General features: G+C 39.6%; 1 protein-coding gene across 3 annotated transcripts in view; it reads right to left on the bottom strand.

Moving 5' to 3' along the window:
- Window positions 1-962: 962 nt before the first annotated feature.
- The window catches only part of NLN (neurolysin), a 96,972-nt gene continuing 82,499 nt past the window's right edge, over window positions 963-15,435 (bottom strand). For all 3 annotated transcript variants that reach the window (XM_045895595.2, XM_045895598.2, XM_064596174.1), the window contains 4 exons: window positions 14,684-14,870; window positions 14,248-14,376; window positions 12,882-13,018; window positions 963-2,836 (listed from right to left, as the gene is read on the bottom strand). In XM_045895595.2, coding sequence (XP_045751551.1) covers window positions 2,702-2,836; window positions 12,882-13,018; window positions 14,248-14,376; window positions 14,684-14,870 — 588 coding nt within the window. In that variant the 3' untranslated portion in view covers window positions 963-2,701. The remainder of the gene's footprint in view (window positions 2,837-12,881; window positions 13,019-14,247; window positions 14,377-14,683; window positions 14,871-15,435) is intronic.

Here is a 15,435-nt window from a genome sequence, read left to right as displayed (position 1 = left end):
ACAAAGGCTAAAGGCAAAATGAGAAAGTAGAAAGTTAAGTCATTCCCTACTAGTTAAGGAAAGTACAAGTACAAAATCATATCAATTAAAAAATTTTTTAAAAAATATTTTCTCTATTTTGCCTTCTTACACAATGCAGTTTGTCAATTCTACAGAGCTACAGATACTTACCTGTCATCCTATTAGCTTTAGAAAAGCAAGATTTTCATGTAAATAGCTCAGGTGATAACTCTTCAAGATAATTTTTAGTTAATTCATCTAGGTAACATGCAGCATTCCTACTAAAGGGAAAAAAATCTATGTTAGGTGGCATAACATCATGCCTTTTCTTTCTCTTCTCTGTAGTTACCCAAAACATACTTAAATCTCCTGAATCAATAATCAAGAGAGAGACTTTATTATACATTGCTCAGTTCACAAATCTGAAGTGGAAGTTGGCCAATGACAATTTTTATAGTTTATCCACCATTCAGAATGCCTTACCAACACTCTGTGCTCTGATCTGAAAAAAAAAAAAAGAAAAAGAAAAAGAAAAAGTAGATGAATGGCTATATTCAAAAAGACTAAAAAATAAGTCCTTAGTTTTGAATTATGCTAAAGAATAAGTATTTGAATTTATTGCTATGCTTTGGAAGATTTTAAATACCAGATGTGGACTTTATTTATTTATTTGTTTAAAGATTTTATTTATTTATTTGACAGAGAGAGACACAGCGAGAGAGGGAACACAAGCAGGGGGACTGGGAGAGGGAGAAACAGGCTTCCCGAGGAGCAGGGAGCCTGACACAGGGCTTGATCCCAGGACCCCGGGATCATGACCTGAGCCGAAGGCAGACACTTAACAACTGAGCCACCCAGGTGCCCCAGATGTGGACTTTAAATAAAAAGAACATCATAGAGTTTTTGTTTTCTTATGCATTTCAGTTTTAACATTAAAGTATGAAAGAAATGTGAGCTCACGGTCATGGATAATAATGCAACTTTATTGTGTGCAGCCTTTTTCACACTAAGTATTATTTTTCCATGTGAAGTAAGATTTAAAGTGATAAAGTTATTGTTAAGGAGACACACAGAAAGGCAATAGAAAAAGCTGAAGAGAGTTTTTGTCTGAAACTGGAAAACAGAACAGTCTAGGGGAAAAACAAAAGATACGAGAAAAGTACCACAAGTTAAAAAAAAAAAAACTACTTTGGGGGAGAGAAGGGCCACACAATTGTCTCAGGGGGAGGGTAAGATTTCATGTGCATGTTTAATGCATGTGCTTGGCAATAATAATCTTAGAATTTTCTCTGTGTTGTCTGAGCTCTTATTTTTTCCCACTGTCTGTAATTTTATTATGCAGCATAATAAATATATGTATGTATGTTTTTATTTAGCACACAGTCCATTTGTCTAATTTTGTACCTCACCAGCAAAGTCATACCTCAGATACACAGTGGAAAACAACTGGAAAGACCTATCAGAGTACATTCAGAGTTTGGATTTTTAATTAGAAAATTTTTTTATTATCCTATTTTGGTTTCCTTATTAAGTAGACTCCTAGGGAAAAGTAAGTACTGTAAGTTTATTGGTCTACTGTAGAAGTAGAAGTTAGACTCAAAAAAGAAAGTTAAAGAGAGATCCAAAGTTTCACTTAAAATAAAAATCACCAGACAAGATAGGCTACGAAGAGCCTCCTCCCTGTGGCTCAGTTAAAGAACACATAACACTTTGGATCAGCCGTCCTCAAACACTTCTGTCCAGAACTTACTCCTCTTCTGGAGTTTCTGAACTCTTTCTGCCCGACATGAGCTCTAGTTCTCTTCACTACACAGCCATTTGCAACATGTGTATCTGCCACTGTGGAGGAGATAAAGGAGGCAAAGTCCCTACCACTGACCAGAACATGAGAGGAGAAACACATCCTTGGACCTGCTTCAGTGCTCTAGTTGGCAAATATGCCGAAAGACTAACAATCTTCATATGCTGAGGTGGAAAGGAACCTCTAATACAAGATCGAATATCCTCTAACACAAGATACAGAAACAATACACGTTAGGCCAGTTCAGTTAAAACTCGTACTTTTTTTGGTACTCTCTGACAGGACTTCAGAAAAGATAAACCCCAATGGTGGAACATAATTTAAGCGTGGCAGAAAGGTGGAAATCGTAAGACCTGATATGCAAAGATAAATGCATTACTGAGGCATAGTCCCCTGGCCCTGAGGTATGTGGGCAAAGAGGTCACACTTTACCATGAGACAGAGGGTCAAAGGTGATGCAGGCTCCAAGAAAATATTTACCAGAGGAATGTGATGATTCGTTATCAGTCCAGAAATCTCAAGTACAAAGTTTTAAGATATAAGAAGGATCAAATTATATAATGTATATGATTCAATTTAAAAATTCTTAGCCCTCTTCCATTATATTATCTAGAGTACAATAGTAAAAAATCAAATTACATTCATATGAAACTTTTATAAAAAGAAATCAAATCCATTTTTATGAAATTTTATAGTACAATTATTTTCTAATGGGTGTTTGCTTAGGTCATGGTATTTATAGTTCCATTTACATCTGCAAAATTTTTCAAAGCGAAAACAAAAGGCAGTCAATAGAGATCTAAACCTTCATTTGTAAAACTCCCTTCAGTTTCCAGGCCAGTAACACATGGCGATGTCAACTTCTCCTCCAGACATGGACTGCTACCAAAGATCCCCAGTTTAAGGAGCATGCAGGCCTCTACTCATTAGGAACGCTTTCTGGTTTGGCTCACGTTTCAAGAAATTCTGGAGCATGTCCATGCCGTCCAGAGATCCCCCAGGTTTCAGGATTAGGTTTCTGTATTTCATTCCAACCTAATAAAATAAAACATCATGCCTAATAATTCATTGTTAAAGCAATTTTCCAAATCCCTAGATACAAAAGAGAAAGGGGTAAGGGTGAAGAAAAAGGGACTTTACTCTGGATATTCTCTTTTGCCTTGACTACAGCTCTGTAGTACTTATTTGTTTTGGTAGCTATGAGATCTGAAGCTTACAAACTCTGGTCTTCTACATTCCTCTTTATTACTATCTTGTCTCCTTAGAGTCTCAACAGTGAGCAAACAGATGAACAAAAAATAGCCAAATGGAATGTATAACAGATTCTTATTTGTTAGCCCATCTCCCTGTGCTATTTTATTTTCTTTAAAGATTTTATTTATTTATTTGAGAGAGAGAGAATGAGAGCGAGCACATGAGAGGGGGGAGGGTCAGAGGGAGAAGCAGACTCCCTGCCGAGCAGGGAGCCCGATGCGGGACTCGATCCCGGGACTCCAGGATCATGACCTGAGCCAAAGGCAGTCGCTTAACCGACTGAGCCACCCAGGTGCCCCTCCCTGTGCTATTTTAAAGGGTTAGCAAAGCAAGTATTCAAGAAGGCCACAGACGGGGTCTGTGTACCTGGGAACAGTGGCACCACGACGGCCAAATGTTTTTACGAGGGGCTTATAGAAGAACCCTCATCTTGGGACGCCTGGGTGGCTCAGTCGGTTAAGCGTCTGCCTTCGGCTCAGGTCATGATCCCAGGGTCCTGGGATGGAGTCCCGCATCGGGCTCCCTGCTCCGCAGGGAGCCTGCTTCTCCCTCTGCCTCTCTCTCATGAATAAATAAATAAAATCTTTAAAAAAAAAAAAAAAGAAAAACCCTCATCTTTATGAAAGACAGTGGGACAACATCACAGGTCCCACGGTGTAGGGTAAGATATTTCTGTGGGCGCAGAGCCAGGAATAAGGACCTTTGTGAAGTTCTCTCTGGGGAGGAGGTCTGGAATTTTAAAACACATTGCAGTTACTCTGCCCTTATTTACATAAATACATGAGCAAATAAGTGAAAGAAAACGACGGTAATGCAGAATCAGTGTTATTCAGTATTTTCACTTCCTTTTCATCAATATCTTTTGGGGAAGCAAAGCAAGACAATTCAGTGAAGCCTAATTCTAAATATACATATAAAATAAATACTTCACAGAGTAACACTTTGAAATGTATATCCATTATATCATTTGATCAATATGACTAATAGTTTTTTTAAAGATTTATTTATTTTAGAGGGAGAGAGAGGGTGCGTGAGCAAGCAGTGGGAGGGGAAGAGGGAGAGAGAGGATCCTTAAGCAGACTCCCTGCTTTTTTTATTTTTATTTTTATTTATTTATTTTTTTAAAGATTTTATTTATTTATTCATGAGAGACAGAGAGAGAGAGAGAGAGAGGCAGAGGCAGAGGGAGAAGCAGGCTCCCTGCCTAGCAGGGAGCCCAATGCGGGACTCGATCCCAGGACCCTGAGATCATGACCTGAGCGGAAGGCAGACGCTTAACCATCTGAGCCATCCAGGCGCCCCTCCCTGCTTTTTTTAAAAAGTAAAACAAACAACAACAACAAAACCCTTGGTAAAATTAATTTTAATAAAATATTTTAACCACTATATCTACATTATCTCAACATATATCAATATAAAAATTACTGCGATTTACTTTTTGTTGTAGGTCATCAAAATCTACTGTGTTTTTTACTTTTACACCCAATTCTTCAGGGGCGCTAGCCACATTTCAGGTGCTTGACAGCCACAGGTGGCTACCACAGTGGACAGGTGGAGGGCCTAGAACACACAAGGATCCTTAGAGGGGCTTGTTGGACAATATTCTAGTTGGACATTGAAAAGGCATGTAGTAATCTTGTTGCTTTATTTATAAGCTTTGGATAAATTTTCTTAAAAAGGGTAGGGCCTGTAATCGCTGATATTTGAATTCCTGAAAACCCGGTAATGAAGGCTTAGAGCTAGATTTAATGTTCTCTAGGGGAAAAAAAAATGACATGTAGTTTCTTACTTGGTCTGCAGCAATTCATGACTGTTAGGACAGCAATCGAGAACCTAAAAGGTGAATGATGCCTACTCCTGCCACAGTCTTTATTATTCTAAGTAGCAGCAGCTCAGGGGTGTTGAGCCCAAACACAGTCTCCTTCCCTTCCCCTTCTTTCATTGTCCAATGTGCTTACATTTGCCTACAGTGTTGAATCAGCAGGAGGACTGGGCAGGCTGGGGAAGAAAGACTGTAGTGATACAGGAAGAACTTAGAAAACGTGAATTAAATTCATGTGCAGAATTACAAAAATATTTTAATCCTTTTTAATAGAAAAAATATAAGTATATACTAATAGTGAAGACAGCAGTATCATGAACCCTATGTACCCACCATCCAACCTCCATAATTAATATTTACCTGCAGAAATTCTTAATGCTCAAGATCTGAGACTCTTTTACTTATTAAAAAGACCTATTTCGTTCTACATTTATTATAGGAACGCCAGTGAAAATCTAGATTAAGGTAAAGAATAAATCTGCCACAATGCTGATGTCTCACAAAACAGTGTCATTTGTTACAGAGGACTGTGGTCTTAGGGAGCAAAGAAAAGCAGGCTCTTGCGGGAGCTGCCCGATACTGTGCCCAAGCGGTCCAGCCACCGTGGAGCCAGGCGCTATTCCGTCTCACACATGGTACGCGGCTCAGCACAGCTCCAGTCCTGCCCTGAGTCCGGCTCCAAACAAGCTGATTCAATTTCCTGAATTACAGAGCAATGGTCTTTTAATAGTTTCATTTCCTTCGCAATGAAGTTTGGAGAACAGTTCAAGAGTCATTTTGGTAATAGGATCTTGCTTTTCCTTAAAAACAAAAAACCAACCAACCAAAGAAGAAAAGTTAAGTGAATTTTCGTGTTTTCAGAAGGTACCAGCTCTCTGGGTGAGAGAACACCGTCTGGGAGACATATGCCACAGGCGGAAGGAGTCTTTGCCCTAAGTTGTTCTAGTTTGTTTACATAATAAAGAAACTTGAACTGAGAGGAAAGCAGAAAGAGAAGTTCTAAGACAACCATGGAGATTTTTCATGCTGAAAAAAATCCTTCAGGACGATCTGTAGATAGTAAGAGCTTCTATTAACTATTCCATGAAGGTAAGTCACATTAGTCACCTGTGTGGTTTTTAATCCTGGACGATTAGAGTGTATCTATTGGCAACTGTGCAAATCCTCTCTAACATGATGTTTTCTTTTTTTTTTTTTTAAGATTTTATTTATTTATTTGACAGAGAGAGACACAGCGAGAGAGGGAACACAAGCAGGGGGAGTGGGAGAGGGAGAAGCAGGCTTCCCGCGGAGCAGGGAATCTGATGCGGGGCTTGATCCCAGGACCCTGGGATCATGACCTGAGCTGAAGGCAGACGCTTAACGACTGAGCCACCCAGGCGCCCAAACATGATGTTTTCTAAAGCAAGTTCAGGAGTTTGGGAGTCAGGGCCAAATTCGAATCTTGGCTTCACCCTCGGCTCTGTGACCATGGGCCTTGGTTTCCTTACCTGTCAAGGAGGAATATGCCTCCCTCCCTTAGTTGATAGGGAATTAGAGATGGTTTCAGTACGCTGCCTACTCCCTAGTGTAACACATGGCATCCAGGGGCAGTCAGTAATCCTCAGTGGTCATCCATCTCTCCTCTCATTTCCACCCCTCTCTCACTGGCCCTACGTTCAGTGTCTCATGTACAGAGCAGGGACACGGATGCATTCCTGGCTTGGCATCTCCTTAAAATTAGTTCGGTCTCCTAATAAAGCTAAAAAAAGCATAAGAGACTTCATCTCCGTTATTAAGAAGAAATAGACTCCCTAATTCAGTAGGACTATTAAGTAGGAGAGACAAGGCACTTATTTGATCTAAGAATATGCACCCTTTATTTGAGGTAATATTTTATTTATTTATTTATTTATTATTTTAAAAGATTTATTCATCTATTTTAGAAAGAGAGAGAGCACGAGCGGGGGGTAAGGGCAGAGGAAGGAGAGAAGCAGACTCCCCACTGAGCATGGAGTCCGATCTGGGGCTTAATCCCATGACCCCAGGATCATGACAGGAGTTGAAATCAAGAGTTGGATGCTCAACCGACTGAGCCACCCAGGCGCCCCTTGAGGTAATATTTTAAGAACAATATAATGACCTGAAGGAAGGATGCCATCATCTACCAGTAATGAGAATACGAAGAGCCAACCGCCTGGGTCTCTTGCTGTCTCTGGCATTTGTGGGGCAGCACATGCCAGCTTCCACTGCCTTCTGACCCTCCCTCCTTCCTGCTGTGACCAACTGGGGAGCAGAGCCAGAGCTGTCTCCTTCCTATTCTGAGTAACAGGCATCAGGGCAAAGAGCATCCACCTGAGCACAGGTGATGACAATCAGGCATCCAACAGGCTCACTGGGCAGCTTTAAAGGTGGACTTTGGAACCTTTCCTTCCACAGCCCATCTGTGAACTCCTTCCCAACAGCACACCCTTTGTTTTCTATGAGGGTGGGGATATCGTGGGTGGAAGAAGAATACCTTGGACAACAGCATAGAAAAAGGAAGAGAGTCAGAGACTGGTGCTGGTCGTCAGGGAGACGGAAATAAGAACAGTGGGTAGGAATCTTTGCTTCATTAGAAGAGGCCTTCTGGAAACCTTAAGCAAAGTTTCAATTTGTGAGGGTAGAAGGACCGATCTTTATTTATGGGGAGGGAGATTAGGGGAAAAAAAAAAAAGCAGGCTGGGTGGTAGTAAGTACTGGGGAGAACAACCATGATTAAATGTAACAGTTTTGAAGCAGAGGACACACAAAAGTGAATAAAACAGCTCCTATTACAAGGGTCTTATGATCTAGGAGGTGAGATAAAGGAATAGACAATTAACAATGCAGATTATTAGGGTTCAAAGAGAAATACAGAGAAGGGCTGTAAGAACACAGAGGAAGAAAAACTGCTTCTAGTTGGTTGGGATTCAAGACTTAGAAGGTCTGGCCTTATAAATATGTAAGAAGTAAGCTGGAAATCAATCCCATTTCCTTCCTTTATTCCTAAATCAGGCAAAATCTAAGTCTGTTAGAAAAGGCTAAAGTGTAAGAAAAATCAGCTTTGGGGTGGTATTATCAGGAGAGCTGAAGCAGAAGTTAATCCATTTGGAAGGACCCGCAGGAGAGGAAATTTCATATTCTCCCTTAGCAACATATTATAGCAGGAACCGGGTCTAGAATTCTGATGGAAAGGCACTGGAATGCTTAGCTTTATATTACACATTCTCTGTCAGGTAACTTTTTTGCATGTTAACCCCAAATTCACCATGTTTCCGTGTCTGTTACTGCAAGTAAAGATCTAGCTACTTCCTTATGGCATTAGAGATTAAAATACATTTCTTCTTCATTGATGGAAAAACAAAGGTTAGCAATTTCTCTAAATGCAAAAGAGGTGGAAGATAATTCTAGCTTAATAATATAATTGTCTTTGAATCCACAATGTCTATTGCCTCTTAGGAAATTTTCCCTCAATGAGGTTGCCTTATAAAAAGAAATGGCCCTACTTAAAATGCCCCCATTTTTTTTCAACCCTATGATTAGCTGCTGTATTTTGAAACTACATTTGGCGACCTTAAAGATATCTTCAAAGAGCCCCTACAGCTTGCTGGAAAAGTGTTATTCCCAAGCAGCTCCCTTCCGTAGTTATTTAAGAGATGAGTAGGAGAAGGAAAAGATATGTCTGATAATGAGGCATATTCTACTAGAAACATAGACTTTAGAATATATTTAACAAACTAATTAAATAGTTAGGATGGTCTATCTATTTACAATGAAGAAAAGAGAAAATCACAAATAAAACCAGAGGTAGCAAACTTCTGGCTATTATAGGTAAGTGGCCAATTCTACTACTTTGATAGAAACCCTCAAAACAGAATGAAACCATCGTACCATAAAATATCCTATTGCTACATTTGGTATTCAGAAGACTATAGGTTTGGGGTGCCTGGCTGGCTCAGATGGTAGAGCATCTGACTTTTGATTTTGGGGTTGTGAGTTCGAGCCTCACACTAGGGGTATAGATTACCTTAACAACAACAAAAAAAGCTTTATATTTGATCCTTCCTATTATGGTTTTCCCTGTGAGTAGGGCACTTTCTAGTTAGGCTTGCTAAGATCTGGAATGTTTCTCAGAGTAGATCTTGAGCTTTGCAGGATGGTAAGAGGTTACAGAGAGAAGGCCTGGAGATGTTCTTTTGTTGATATCAATGACCAGGACCAATAATGTCAACAGTCCGTGATCTTTTAGTCTCCAGCCTCCATGGAGTTTGGGGACTAAGAACAGCAGGCTCTGATTCCTTGAAGGGCCACACCACTATCTTCTCAAAATGATTCAAACACTTACTAGGCGAAACTAACATGTCATTATGTGTCAACTATACTTCAGTTAAAAAAAAAAAGGTGTCAACCTTATATAGTTATAGTGGCACCAATATGTACTCAATTGTGATGCTTATTAAGAAATCTAAGACAGTCTAATTCTCCTTCCTTTCAAGGTGTCCTTTTATTTGTTTGCTTGCTTTTATTGTGGTTTATTACTGAAAGTTTCTGGAGTCTATTATTTATCCTTATTATTACAGAATTTTTATAATGGCTTTGGGAAACAATCTTTTTAACTCACTGTGCTGGGCAATAATAACTGGTCCCTTTCTACTGAAAACTTTCTAGAAAATATAGCAGAATTCAATGATAAGGAAAAAAACATAAAACACACTCGGGAGGGTGAGGGCCTTGAGACAACATAGTCTGCAGACACACTGTGATTGCTCTGGTACCCATGACTTCAGATCAAATTCAGTATTTCCTTATACTACGAAAAGTCTCTCAGGGCACCTGGCTGTCTCAGTTGGAGGAGCACACAACTCTTGATCTTGGGGTTGTGAGTTCAAGTCCCATGTTGGGTGTAGAGATTACTAAAAATAAATAAATAAACAAAAAAAATTCTTTCTCTTCATCACAACAAATCTGTAATAATGACTGATGTTTTTTGTAGAACGGGATTACTGTCTCAAAGTACTAACTTTTAATAAGTGGGTATTTGAATTTTGTAAATAAGGTATTACTTTAAAGCAAACATTTGCAGCAAAAAAAAAAAAAAAAAATTTAAAGTAAGCAAAACCAAACAAACAGTGCACTGTAGGAGGGAACAAAACGGCTATTTAAAAAGCTGTTCTAGTATCTGCCACTGCAGGGAAGAGTGTGAGGGTGGGGTGCACAGGGATTCCCCTTGTCACTGGAGCCAGATTCACTACTGTTGTGACAGCAGGGGAGCAAGAAATGACATGATATCCCAGAGTATTTGACAGGAAAACAAAAAGGAAGGGATTAAAGCTAGCTTCACGGCGTAAAATGAATAATATATAGCAATGTCAAATCCACAATTATAGTAAAACTGAAAACTGTTTTTAACATTACAAAGCCAACAATTCCAAGTTGTTGGGAATTTTGCTTTCTCCAAGTTCAACCCAGGTCCCTGGTCTAAATTAAAAGTAGTCTGGCTGCCTGCCAAGCTGTGAAGCTTGAGAATAAGAGGAAGTACATGGAAGCATAGTGGCAGGGATTGAGTCTGCCGGAACTGCAAGTTCCTTGGGGTCCACTGGGATCAGCACTTTGGCCGTTCTGTTGATCGATGGAAGAGAAGAGGTCACGGTAGAGGGTACTGGAGATGTGGCCGTGTGAGTGGAAGCACAGAGGAGGTGAGTGAGGAAGCCTAATTGAAAAAGGTACCGGAGCACTTTTGCCAGGAAGCCTCACCAACTAGTAAGAGCCAGTAACAGGTCATAATTGCACCTTTATATAACTAGACCTTGTGTCTCTTTAATCATTGATTTCTGATTTCTGCAATAATACGTGCTCTATGTAAAAATAAGGAAAAGCTCCACAAAAAGCACAGAAAAATATTTAATAATCACTCATCAAGTTATCACCCGAAGTTAAGAATGGACATTTTGATGTACCCTTTTTCTAAACATACATTTTAAAGTAAAAATTTACATTCTATGGTACAAAATATTCTATAACCGGATTTTTTTTTCCTAAGTGTTATATTAAAAATTCCAGACATAAGAAAAAGCTGTTGGAGCCCTTCCCTCATGCCCAAGTCCATTCTGCTCGTCAAAAAATGGAAAGGCCACTTTGGGTTGGAATGATTTGGAAGATTTCATAAGTGAGTGGCCATTTGAGTAGGGCCTTTCAGAATGGTAAAATTGTTAAGAGGCACAGACAAGAAGGCACATATTTTAGGTGGAAGAAAGAGAATGAACAAATTTGTGAAGGTGCAAAGACCTACAGGAACACACAAATTTGGCTGACACAAAGAGTTCTGGGAAGTAAGGAAGGGATTTGATGGCTAAGCTGAGGACTGTGAACAAGGAGAGGAATAACAAGAAGCAGGAAATAAAAAAAAAGAAAAAGAAAAAAATGGTAGGTGAGGGCCTTTGGAAGTTGGTGACTGGGTCATCAGTGGTAACTCTGGAGAGAAAGTAACTTTCCAGTTCAGTTGGTGGAGGCAAAAGCCAGATAAAAGAGGTTTGCCAAGACTGTTTCTTGCAGTGAGAAATTAGGCTGTAAAAGGAAGAACAACTGAATAGGAGTGATAGGGTTGTCAAAGTCAGTAGCAATAACCCCAGTTTTTTCCCAAAGATGGCAAACCAGTAAGGCTTGGTATGAGAGACATCCCTGAGCAGAAGGAAAGAAGTAGTGAAGTATATGAGGAGAAAAAAAGATGAAGTACTCAGTCTCGACGGCCTTACTTTTCTTAGTGGAGAGCAGAGAGGTAGTGAGAGACTCAGGGGAAACTCAATAAAGGAGGTGGACAGGACAGCAGAGTAACACTGGTTGTCCAGACAGGTCAGATAGCATTACTTTGTACTGGGGCACATTAATGGACTCACACCATCTCCGGAAAGTTCTGAATCCCAAGGGCACCATATCTAAGTGAGATGGTGGAGGAATCCAGGGCTGGGCACTAGGCTGAAGGTCATGCAGAAGTCAAGATATTTATGAGCACAGTCAGTGGTTGACCAACGTAATAGGTTGGCCAGGGAAGGGAAGGAAGCATACAGTGACCTAAGAGCCTGGGTAGGGTGGGATAGAAGATGGTGTGATTGGAAAGGCTAGTGTAGAATGGAGGTGCCCTGGGGGTGGTTTTTTTGGGGTGGGTGGGGGAGGTTGGGGGGATGGTGATCTAAATTACAGCAATGTATTTCAGTATATGTGTGAGGCACTATGCAATCCAGAAACAAAAGTTTAGGGGAACAAATCAGTTGGCTAAAATAAGAACAAAGAGCCTGATTTTGATAATTTGTTCTTCTAATTTCTGAATCAAACAGAATAAAAAGCACACTGGAAAAATGCATCAGCCCTAGAAATAATCTGACAGCTGAGTCTTCAACAAGAGTGGAGACTGGGGGACTGTAACTCAGGAAGGTTTGGCTGGTAGCCACCTGGCAGCCAATTCACTGTACACAGAAAGAAATGGCTCAGGTTAATGAAGCAGCTCAAATTACTTAGAGGCATTTGGGTTACAGACTACATAGTAGGTGGGGTATGCCAGCCACAGAGAAAGGGTACCTCCCACAGAAAATGTATAAAGAACCTGTGTAGAGAATATCGCAACATACGCAGACCATTTCTATCAGGAAGGAGTTTACCTTTCTTTCCCAACCTCCTATAGAACTAAAACATTGTACGGCACATGTCAAAACTAGCTGCCATAAATGCTCAAATGCATAAACAAAGCTTTGAATTTTAATTATGCAATATATTGGAATGTTAATAAGCAAGAAAATGCAGGTTTTTTTTTTAAACTTACAGAATTAGAGTTAGTCACTTGTATACTACAACTTACTGATGTATGATATGATAAGATGCAAGACTTAAAAGTTAAAAGCTGTTACCAAATCTCTTACTCTAAAATCTAGGTGTAATAAATATTTTACACTAGGAATTAAAGGGGAGGGAGCAATTGCAAAATTAACAAAAGGAGAAAAGAAAATACAATACCTCTGGATTCATTATCCCTTCTTTTTTAAAACAGCTGTAAAACATGTCCATGGAAAATACTTCACTCCAAAGATATCCATAATATTGGCCATCATATCCCCCTGCCAAATGTCCAAAAGTGGCTGGCATATTTGTGCCTTTAAAGAAAGATACATTTCAATCAATGTGATGGCCAGTGTTAATAACCAGGTTATCAGCTGGCTAAGGTTTCCCTATGGGGAGTCCAGACACTGGGGAGAAGAGACAAGCAGGATCTCACCTGTAGTACTCCCTGGGTTTACCTGTGCCCTTGGCCAAGATGTTTACAAACTTCTCTGCTATGATGACTCAACCTCTGAGATGGTTTCGGCCCTAAGCTCTGGAATGCCTAACAATAGTTTCAGAGGCTTTGTCCACACCCATCAGATAGCTCGGTGTTTCAGAACTACTCAGTCCTTTCTTATCCCTTAGACACATGTGTCTTACAGATACTCTAATCCTAAGCCTACTCTTTGTCACACCTCTTTATATCTAAAATGTGTCAGAATGGCACTTATTTTAGGTTCATAATTACTGAAAAATAACTCTTTACTTAAAAAGCTAAAAAGGTTTTACCAACACAATCTACCTCTAGGGCTACTTTTAAAAAAGGATTTTTGTCAAAGTGGCCTCAGGCACAAAGTTGTTGTATGGTCTACTCTAAACAGATCACAAAAGGAAGTGAGGAGCCTGGATTGACTCAATTAACTCTTCTGATCTTCAATATCACTATAAATGTGATGGATTCATTTAAATAACGACCTCGTTGGTGAAAAAAGTCACCGTACCAAACTATGTATCATGAACAACTACATGCTGGCTTAAAATATATATAACTATAAATGTGAACACACACGTGTGAGCACCTACCCATCCACATGAATGCCATAAATACTGGGTTAGAAAGTGCTAGTTAAACTGCCTTAACCGATCTCAGAACCAAACACAGAAACATGGCAGAAGCTTGTGCTTCTCTCTAAAATTGCCCCTTCTGCCAATTTCTTAGTGAAATCACTGGGAAGTCGCTGTCCATACACGGAGGGAGGAGCCAGGTGGGTACTGCCAAATGTGAATGGCTTTCTCTGCTCTGGGGTGGAGGCCAATTGCTCATGCCTGATTACACGAAAATGGGGCAAAGTGGGAGCCACCTCTCCTTTAAGCACATTTGGATAGGATAACTCATATGGACATGGTAAGCTTATCTGAAAGTCATGGCCTGATTACAGGAATCAGAAACAAATTACATGAGGTAAGATGCCTGACCAACTCTACCTTCCCTGGCAGGGCTGGTAGGTATATACCCTGCGCCTGACAGAAAAAATGAATTCAAGTCGCAGTATTTACAAACCTGGAGTAGCAGCAACATCTAAAACCTCAGTGCAGTATTTGGCATATTCACTTGCAGCGTCCAGCGATGCGTCCGTATGGAGAGACTGGTCAACTTTGCTCAAAACAATCTGGCGTAAGGTCAGAAGACCTAATAACATAAGAATGTTTGGGCATGTTTTGGAGAAGAGAGAACTATGTGTTCTAATATCACAAGATCAAAGATTTCAAGAATTGATGCCTGTAGTACATACTACAAAATGGGGGCAAGGTATCATTTAAGATTTAAAAGGAGATGGATTTTTTTTCTTGGACACAATCCCAGTATATTTAGTGGTCTTCCCTCCCCACGTTAGCATCATTATTAAAGGGGAAATAAGTTGTATGGGAGAAGATGCCAGCAATTCTCTATTAAGCAATTCTAATGTATTTTCCTCTTCTAAAATTACAAGTCATACCTGTGTTGACCAGTCTGGAAGCAACAAGTTTTTCAAGCAGATCATCCATAATAGGGCTTCCATCTTTATAATGTTTTGACAATCTTCGGAGGGAATCCATGTCCCATACCCAATTTTCAAGCATTTGGGATGGCACCTCTACAAAGTCAGTTTCCACATTTGTTCCACTAAACCGTGCAAAATCAGTCTAGAAAGTAAACATAGAAGTATTTTTTTTTTTTTAAAGCACTGAATGAAAACTACCTATGTGATGAATCATAATTAAGACTCTCTACAACTAGGGCACCTGGCTGGCTCAGTTGGTAGAGCATGCGACTCTTGATTTTGGGGTCGTGAGTTCGAGCCCCACAGAGGGTATAGAGTTTACTTAAATATTAAAAAAAAAAAAAAGACTCTAAAACTTAAGTCAGAATCAGAGTCAACTGCGTCTTTGAATAAAGGGTTAGGATAACTTCAAGTTTTTTTTTTTTTTTTTAGGATAACTTCAAATTTAAATGAAAGCAAAATGCAGTAGCCAAGCAGCCTGAAAAATAACCACCAAGTACTCTATGTTAAATTAATATTTCATTCTTTTGAATCATAGACAAACCTGGAACAATCATCAGGAAACATAACTGAAAACAAAAATCGGTCTGAGTTAAAACGAGCCTTAAGCTTTGGAAGTAAAAATATTAAAAAAATTTTTTCCATTACAAATGAATAGATTTAAGACAATTTCTCCCTACTTCTCTTTTCTGTTTGCTTCCTTTTGT

The sequence above is a fragment of the Mirounga angustirostris genome, unplaced genomic scaffold (genome assembly GCF_029215605.1).
Source record: "Mirounga angustirostris isolate CCGP_5_RB_7025 unplaced genomic scaffold, mMirAng1.0.hap1 SCAF_7, whole genome shotgun sequence".
Lineage (NCBI taxonomy): Eukaryota > Metazoa > Chordata > Mammalia > Carnivora > Phocidae > Mirounga > Mirounga angustirostris.
This window is presented reverse-complemented; position numbering and strand designations above follow the sequence as displayed.